This window comes from Arachis ipaensis, chromosome B5 (genome assembly GCF_059453495.1).
Source record: "Arachis ipaensis isolate K30076 ecotype BB chromosome B5, ASM5945349v1, whole genome shotgun sequence".
NCBI classification, from domain to species: domain Eukaryota; kingdom Viridiplantae; phylum Streptophyta; class Magnoliopsida; order Fabales; family Fabaceae; genus Arachis; species Arachis ipaensis.
Genome location: NC_142440.1, coordinates 32,951,357 through 32,960,862, shown reverse-complemented (window position 1 = coordinate 32,960,862; position 9,506 = coordinate 32,951,357). Strand labels below are relative to the sequence as shown.

The window sequence follows — 9,506 nt, the reverse complement described above, 5'->3', positions numbered from 1 at the left end:
TTTACTCTCTTAATAATAATAAAAACAAAAAAAAAATCAAACAAAGAAAAAGAAACACATAATGCTACAAAATCACTAGCAAGAAGATGAACCTACATTCATTCAACTAAATAAAATTGTAATACATTACAAACATGTTCATTCAAGTCTAATATGAGAAGCAATTCTCCTAAAAGAAGAAATAAGAGCAACAGAAAAAGAAAAAATAAAGAAGAATAAAAAAAGAAGAAAAAAATACAGCATTAAAGAAGATATTTTTATACTTTTGTACTAAAATTTTAGTGTAAAAACTAAAAAAATTATGTGTTATTGTTAAGAAATTTCGGTGTTATTTGTTCTGATAAATTCTGCATAATTTAAAACTCTTCCTCTTCCTCCTCCTCATCTTGTGCTGATATTTCTTCTTCTTTTTCATCTTTTTCTTTTTCTTTTTCTTTTTCTTCTTCTTATTTTATTTTCTCATAATTCTTCTTGTTTCACTCTCTTAAGAGGAATAAAAAAAATTATTGCTACAAAATTATTAAGAAAAAAAAGGAGAAAAAGAAAAAAAATGTAGCAACAATAGCAGCAATAAAAAAACGACGATGGAAAGAAAACATGCAAAAAAACAACGCGAAGAATAAGCCAAAAAATGCGAAGAAGAAGAAGAACGCAAAGAAAAAGAAAGAATGTAAAAAAGAACATGGATATGAACATTCATGTTCATGTTAGTGGCTGGAGAGTTGGAAGCGTGTATTCATTTTTTCACTAATAAATTAATTTTTATTAGACTTGGATCAACTTAGTTAAATTTAGATGTAAAAAAAAATTGAATGTATAACAAAACTGTTTTCAAAATATCTTCTAAAAAAAATAAAAGTAACTTTATGTTTAGATATTTCATTTAAAAAAATCTTTTTGTTATTAATTATGTTTAAGTATAATAATATAAAAATATTTTTTTATTTATTTATTATATAAAAAATATTTTTTTAAAAATATAAATGATAACTTTTAAAAAATATTTTTTAATTTTTTAGTATTTTTATTTTTACTATTAAAAATTTACTAAATATATTAAAAAATAAAATAAAAAAAAATCTTTTTTCTATCAACTACACCAAACAAGCACTTTCAACTGATTATTCTTCGACGTGATTTTGTTCTCTGCATGTTCTGCAGATCTTCCAATTTATATAGCTATCTCAGTGTTGTGTGATTCGCATCAACGCAACGCAAGTGTTGTGAAGGAGGTAGGAAGAATCATAGAAAATGTCAATGGATCAGATGGCGTTTGTGACTCCGAGAGGGTCAATGTCGAGCATCGGAGACTCGACGGAGCTTGAGGTCAATCCCAATCTCACTCTCAGCGATAAGCTCAGGGTTTTCAAGAGTTCCTCCTTTGATCCCAATGCCTTCATCCAAACCAAATCCCGCGCCATGAATGAAAAGGTACCATGCATCATCATGCCAACCTTAATTAATTTATTCCAATAGTAATCCAGTTAGGTATATTTATTTTATACTACCAGTTTTCAAAGTGTTGATAATTTTGAAGAAGACCAACGTTGTATACCAAAAAACGCGGTTGTTCATTTTATTATAATGATTCATGTGCACATATTTTCTTTCTGTTAACATGTGTTTGCAGACACTCTATCTAGGTGCAAATTATATTATTCATGTGTGCACGTGTTCGTGTACATGAGTGATGCGTGTGCAACAGTTGATGGAATGTTAAAAGTTTGGTCTGTTGATCAACTGTTATCTTTTCTTGTTAAGAACTTGGGATGCATAAAAGTGACTGATTATAAATTTAATAGTGAATTGGAGAAGAGAGTATTGTACAGGATTCATTTACTATTTATTTTTTGAAACATGTCTAGAACACCTAATCATTTCTTTAATCATGGTGCATAATTTATAGTGTAAAACAAAGGAATTAAGAGATGTTTAAAGTAAGCACGAAATTAAACGTGCAAATAAAATGACAGCCTTTGTTAGTGTAGAACTGAAATGTAGTCTAGATGCTCTGCAAATGTCTGTGAGTATGTGCCAATATAGTAGGATACTTATATTTTTTATGACCGAGTTACATGTACCACTCTTGTGTACATAAAAACTGGTATATATTGTTAGTTTTTGTTTCTACAATAAATTCATAAACTATATCTAACGCCGATATAAAATCTTAAAATTTATGATTATCATATGATAAGAATATAATTAAAAAATATACCAGATTCATGTCAGTGTTGTTATTGGCTTGTGGTTATTCTTTGATGTTAGAGCCTAGTTCTTATCCGGGAACTTGTAACTTGTGAGTTATGGACACACTGTGGTTTAAATGATTGAACTATTTTGCAATCTCCTAATAAGTTTCTGTTTTTAGGTGTTTTTCTCCTCTTTTTCTTTTACCTTCACACTTTTTTATTGATGGCACAGAGAATAAATGTTGTTGAGCAGAGACATTTTTATTCTCTTATCACGTATTTCTTTTGAAAAATGTAACCTCTACTTTTCTATTCTGAAGAGAGGAGGAGGAATATCCTTTATTTTATTATTTAAAACTCTCACTAATTCTATTTCTTTTATTGAGTAACATCTATCATATTTATCTCATTATAATTAGAATTAGTTTTATTAATTACATAGACCACGTTATTATTTTAATAAAATAAGTTACAGATATTTATCATTTTTCTTTATGCCTCTTCATGAATAATGTATTTATGCTGCTAATAAATGCTGTACTGATGCTAAGTGATCTAGTAGCTTCTTGTTTCTACTATTTAGAAAATCCAGAAGGAAAAGCTTCCAACCAAATAGCATTTGTTGCAGGTTCTAGCCTTGCAACGTTTTTAGTTTTCATTTGGAATTACAGAACCATGTTTTCAGCAAAAGTGCTTTTGAGCAATTTCCAATAATACTTTGGAGATTTCCAACTGAAACCAAACATGCTAATAGGATTCATGCTGTTATAGATTTTGGTGTAGAACTCCTAGATATTAGTTTTGCATGCCTTGAAAGTGTCGTTGTAATTATAATTTTAATGCACTTAAGTGATTCTTATGCAGTTTGCCAAGTGCTAACACCATTAATTCTTGGCACATAAAGTCACATGGTAATGGAATAATATTATTACTTTAGTCTACCTATTCAATCAGCTTTTTTTCTCTGTTTACAGGAGATAAGGCATTTGTGTGTTTATCTTGTTGACCTGAAGAAGGCTTCTGCTGAAGAAATGCGGAAAAGTGTTCTTGCTAACTACTCAGCCTTCATTCGGTGAGCATGCGCGCACACACACAACCCTCAGTATGGTTTAAGGGAATTTGTTAGTGCTAATTGCATATCTTAGCTCAGGAACCTTTGTTGCTGCTGCTATGTTTCCAAGTTGTTAGGAGAAGGCATGTGATTAAATTTGTAAAGCATGTTTGGTTACTACCATTGTGCATTTACATAGGTCACTTTTGACAAAAAAAAAAAAAAAAAAAAAGAAGCACACAGATATTAAGAAATTATTAACTTAAAACTTATTTAGAGTATTTGGACTAATTTAATTAAAACTATTTAGTGCACACTGTCAATCAGTGAGTTGCCTTGAGAATGAAAATACGGGGATAATTAGACAACTAAAGAAAGAATCCATAATATAATCAAATCTAGTATCAAACCATATGGATATCATCAAGTATCAAACTATATCCCTCTCAGCCGGCATTGCACTTTTAAACATTTGAATAAGGGACTATCACTGATGATTGTTGTAATTCCAACATAAAGGCATGCACTATGAGCAAGCATGATTACGATTGCTATGTTGAAAACTATCTGTGAAAATCTTTATATGCAGTACATCCAAAGAGATTTCGGATCTTGAGGGGGAGCTAGTTTCCATGAGAAATCTTCTGGTGACGCAGGCCGCATCAGTTCATGCTATAGCAGAAGGTTGTCAGCTTAGTACCTTGGTTGCTAGAAAAGAAAACTCGGACATGGAAGAGATACTAAGTCAAAAAACGGATCTATCCAAGACAGAGAAATGGCTGATAGAGTTTCTAGAAACGCTGGAGGTTTTATTAGCAGAGAAAAGAGTGGACGAAGCGATGGCTAAGTTGGAAGAAGGCAAAAAAATGGCAGAAGAAATTACTAGAGAGAAACTTCTGAGTCCAGTTTTGTTCCAGGCATTGGAAGATGCCCTTGCTGATAAGAAGAAAAAATTAGCTGATCAGCTAGCAGAGACTATGGGCCAGTCATCCACTCGAAACTCAGAAATTCGTTTCACAGCTTGGGCTTTGAAAAAGCTAGGAGACGGTCCTCGTGCTCACACATTACTACTAAATGCACACAAAGAAAAGTTGCAGCGTAAAATGAATGGTTTTGAGTCCACCAATGATGGAAGGGTTAAAGCGGCTGGTCAATACACAACTAGCCTTTCACAGCTTGTCTTTTCCATCATTTCACGAGCTGCAACAGATTCTTTGACAGTGTTTGGCAAACAAGAGCCTGCATATAGTTCGGAGCTGGTTACTTGGGCCGTAGGGCAGGTTGAGAATTGTGCTCTTCTCCTAAAGAAGCGCATCCTTGCCTCGGCTGCTGCTACAGGAAGCCTCAGAGTTGCAGTTGAAAGTGTTCATGTTTGCATGAGCCACTGTCAACTGTTGGAGGCTAATGGATTGGCCCTTTCCCCTGTCTTGCTCAAACACTTTAGACCATTAGTTGAGCAAGCATTGAACAATAATTTGAAAAGAATTGAACAAACCACTGCTGCAATTGCTCTTGGAGAGGAATGGTCACTTGTTTATGCACCAACCAGCAGGAATTCAGGCCTCGCTCCTGCTTCTTCTGTTTCATCATCCCAGCCAAAACTTTCAAGTAGTGCTCACAAATTCAACTCATTGGTTCAGGTGATTATTCTTTTTAACAAGGTGCATTTTAGCCTTTTAACTTGTATGCTGAGTTATTTTAGTCCTTCAAATTTTTAGTCTCTCAACTTTCAAGACGTGAGTTAAGTTCTTTTATTCCATTTATATTTTTGCACTATCCTATTTTATTGATATGTCACACTAAACTGATAAAAAATATGTTCAACTTAGTTATTGTTTTGGTGGACTAATTTATTTATTTTTTAATTGATTCTACATCTGAAGTGATGCTGGATGCTCTCGTGTTAATTAATATGACAAATAAATGAAAAATGAGATGGCACAATGACTATAAGCTAAATTTTAAGAACCAAAAGAATTCATGCATACAATAGTTTTTGGTAGACCTCACACATACAATCTCAAAAGACTAAAATGAACTTGTACTCATATTTTTCATCTTAATATAAATGTTATCCAGGCTTGATTTGACAACTGTTGGCATCTGATAGCTTCTGTAAGAAAGAAAAGCATTGCCAAATAGCCTTGACAAAATAACTTTTGTCAACCAGAAAGTGAGGAACAAGAAGCTCAAAGTGAGTATTTTTCATGTCCTTTGGCTCAAAATGAATAACTCTTTGGTTTGATTGTTTGTGTAGGAACTTTTTGAAGATGTAGAACCTCTTGAAATCTTACAGTTAGATGGTCTTGCATATGAAGGCCTTCTACGGGTGTTCAACTCCTACATCAATCTGCTGATAAATGCATTACCAGGTTCGGTAGAAACTGAGAACCTGGAAGGTACATCAGTTCATAAAATTGTAAAGATTGCTGAGACTGAAGCACAACAGATAGCAGTGCTAGCCAATGCAATATTGCTAGCAGATGAATTAATCCCTCGTGCCGTTGTGAAGCTTTCACACAGCAGCAAAGGTGATGAGTCTCATAGAAAAGGATCAGACAAGCAACAAAGGCTTCCTGAACAGCGCGAATTGAAGAAGAGACTCCAGCGGGAAGTTGATCGCCTCAGAGACAGTTTCTGCAGGCAGCATGCTCTTGAGCTCATCTTTAATGAGGAAGGGGAAACACGCCTCAATGCAATGATGTATTTGAGTTTAGACGGACAAGGCCAACAACCTGAATGGTTTCCTTCTACAATTTTTCAGGTACTATAATGTGCTTTAGCATTTTAAATACTATTTTATCCTTCAAATTTTAACTATTAGTTAATTGTCACATTTTTACTAATTTCGCTTCAAGTGAAACGTCGGCATACCAGGTGCTTTTGAACTACAACATTGGTCAATGTTACATGTCACGCCACATTGACAAACAATGATGGTTGATCAATGGTTGACTAAAATGACCTATCGGATGTGATTTCAGGGACAAAAGACAAGCATATTGAACCTTTACTCCTACTCTGAAACATTCATAATGCATAGATACATGTACTGTAGTATCTCTTAATTCTAATAGGGTTTAGTATATCATGTACTATGATGGTTCAGGAGCTCTTTGCAAAGCTTACAAGAGTGGCAACAATTGCAACAGATATGTTTGTGGGAAAGGACAGGTATGCAACCCTTTTGTTGATGAGACTTGCAGAGTCTGTGATCCTTTTTCTTGCTGATGACCAAACCTTCTGGGGAGAAGTAGAGACAGGCCCAACGCCTTTGGGTCCTCTTGGCCTTCAACAGGTACTCACTTTGAACATTAGTTCATTGAGTCTTTTTCTTGTTGTGAGTGACTCCCGTCTTACATAATCTGAGCTAAAGCTCTGTTGATGCTCTATAAAAAAGGATGCTAAAGTATTAGAAGAAGCCATTAGGAGCCTATAAAAATAGGAAAAGTCTAGGACCAGTAATTTTTCCAAATTCTGGTCAGCATGTGAGAAAAGTGAGTTATTGGATGAAATTTCACATCAATCTCATACCATTAAAATCATCATTGATGGCTATTTGATGGCTACAAATCACAAAAATTACTAGCCCTTAGCACTCCTCATAAAAATAATATATAATATATTCTATAAAGGAGAGTTGTATGGTGATATTAGTTTTGGTAATTAAAGGTGGAATGAGTTTGACCTATAAATAAAATATTGACATATGGCCAAAAAAATTAAATTTAACATTAAAATGATTTTCTCTCTCTTATAATTTTTATGATTATTTTTATCAAAATAATTTTTTATAATTATTTTTATAATTATAAAAATAATTTAAAAAAAATAACACTAAAATAATTTTAATTATATTTATAATTATTATTTTATTATTATTTTTATTTTTAAAAAATAATTTCTTATAATTATTTTTATGATTATTTACTAAAATGATTTTTTTATAATTATTTTTATTTTTTAATTATTTTTTATTATTATTTTTAATAATTTCTAAAACTAACATCAAAATAATTTTTAATTATTTTTTATTTTTAAAGAATAATTTCTTATAATTATTTTTATTATTACTTTTACCAAAATTATTTCTTTAATTATTATTATTATTTTTACCTTTTTATAATTGTTTTTTTTATAATTTTGAAAAACTAACACCAAAATGATATTCTTTCTCTTGGTGTTAGTTTAAAAATAATCATAAAAAATTATAAGAGAGAAAATATCATTTTGGTGTTTGTTTTTTAAAATTATAAAAAGAAAAAATAATTATAAAAAAATGTTTTGGTAAAAATAATAATAAAAATAATTAAAAAATAATTTTACTGTTATTTTTAGAAGCTATTAAAAATAATAATAATAATAACTAATTAAAAAATAATTAAAAAAAATCATTTTAGTAAAAATAATCATAAAAATAATTATTAAAAATTATGTTTTAAAAATAAAAATAATTATAAATATAATTAAAAAATTATTTTGATAAACATAATCATAAAAGATTATAAAAAATTAATGTTACTATAGAAGTTCATACTATTCTTAATCACCAAAATTAATGTTACTATAGAAGTTCCTTCTATAAATACTTAGAATGGGCCACACACACTCATGTGAGTGGGTGAGACAGTGAGACTTTCCAACTTAGTCGACATGAGTCGTTGTAACATGCTTCATTTAGAAAGTAGTAAGTGTTTGCTAAATGGAATGTAAATACTAAATAACAGTATAATAATGACAAATAGTGATGGTATTCAATGTAATTTTGTGAAACCATTTAGATATATTCAAAGCGAGCCATAATGTATTTTGAATGTGATATAACATAGATATAGTACAAAACACGATATACTTATGTGAGCGTGAGTGACTATTGAGATAAAATAATATATTTGTATATTTATATGAGAAATTGTTGTATTTTGATGTCCGAATATTTAAGTCAAATAAATAGTCAAATATATTTCTAAAAAATTACATGTTTAATTAAATTTATTTTTAAAAAAATTTAAGTTGTTTATATTAATTTTTCTATCACTTTTGTTGTTCATTATATCAGAATTTGATAATATGACACGTTAAGTAACGTTACATTATACACTTGATAGTCCTAATTGACTACTAAATATAATAAATTTATAAAATTAAATTAAATAAATATTAAATTAAGAGATTTCAATACTTCAAGGTCCCCACAATTTAGGATTGATTTGATCTAATTGCATAAATATATCATGTTAGCAGTTAATTAAAACTACCAGAGATATGTACTATAGTCAATATAGTATTACTTAATATACCACATCAGCAACTTTTAATGCCGCCAGCAGAAGTGACAAAAGAATTAATGCGACTAAAAATTCGGAGACTAATTTAAAGAACGAATGATATTTCAGAGAATATTTTCATCATCTATTGAACTCATTAATATACTGTAGATTTTTAAACAGAATTCCAAACCAAACAGCTACTTATTTGAAAAGTTAATTGAGACTAATCTTTTGAATGAATAAAATTAACACTTAGAACCCATTATTTCATGTGCAGCTTTATTTGGATATGCAATTTGTGATGATATTTGCATCCCAAGGTCGATATTTATCTCGTCATCTGCACCAATCTATCAAAGACATCATCAGTAAGGCTATTGAAGCTGTTGCTGCTACAGGACTAGATCCCAACAGGTACATCTACTTAGCATCAAGAACATTAATGGCGGAAATATGTTTATGTTCTATAACTTCACATTGATATAGAAATGCATCATATAAGAATATTTATGATCAAATTGCCCACAATCTACTGCTTCATAGTAATTGAACTTTGGTCATGGCAGTATATTGCCAGAGGATGAGTGGTTTGTTGAAGTTGCTCAGATTGCCGTAAAGACGTTAACTGGGAAAGCTGCCTTTGATATAGATGATGATGTCGGTAGCCCCTTTGCCGCCGGCGCTTACAACTAACCAGTGATAATTGGTTTTATTGTCAGCTGCTTCATTCACATGGAAGTAACATCATTTCATACACTAATCAATCCTGCCATATATTGTAGATAGAATCAAAGAAGAAATTGAAGAGTAGCATTATCTATCAACTGGCTAAGGTTACTCACAGATTGTTCAACGAATGTGTTTCTTTTCAATTTGAGTGGGGATGGACGGATTAGAGTTTAGCTGTTATTCTTGCCTTTGTAAAAGAATTTTTATATTTCCTTCTAATCAAATCTTTACGTTTGTAAGAATTCTAAGTTAGGAGTTGATTAA

At 30.9% G+C, this 9,506-nt stretch overlaps 1 protein-coding gene across 1 annotated transcript; it reads left to right on the top strand.

Annotated features, from left to right (window-relative positions):
• Window positions 1-1,251: 1,251 nt before the first annotated feature.
• On the top strand, window positions 1,252-9,206 carry LOC107640448 (Vps51/Vps67 family (components of vesicular transport) protein). Its single transcript, XM_088486946.1, has 7 exons — window positions 1,252-1,431; window positions 3,167-3,264; window positions 3,833-4,883; window positions 5,501-6,007; window positions 6,353-6,541; window positions 8,791-8,927; window positions 9,080-9,206. The coding sequence occupies exons 1-7, from the start codon at window positions 1,252-1,254 to the stop codon at window positions 9,204-9,206; spliced, it is 2,289 nt and encodes a 762-aa protein (XP_088343072.1).
• Window positions 9,207-9,506: the final 300 nt, after the last annotated feature.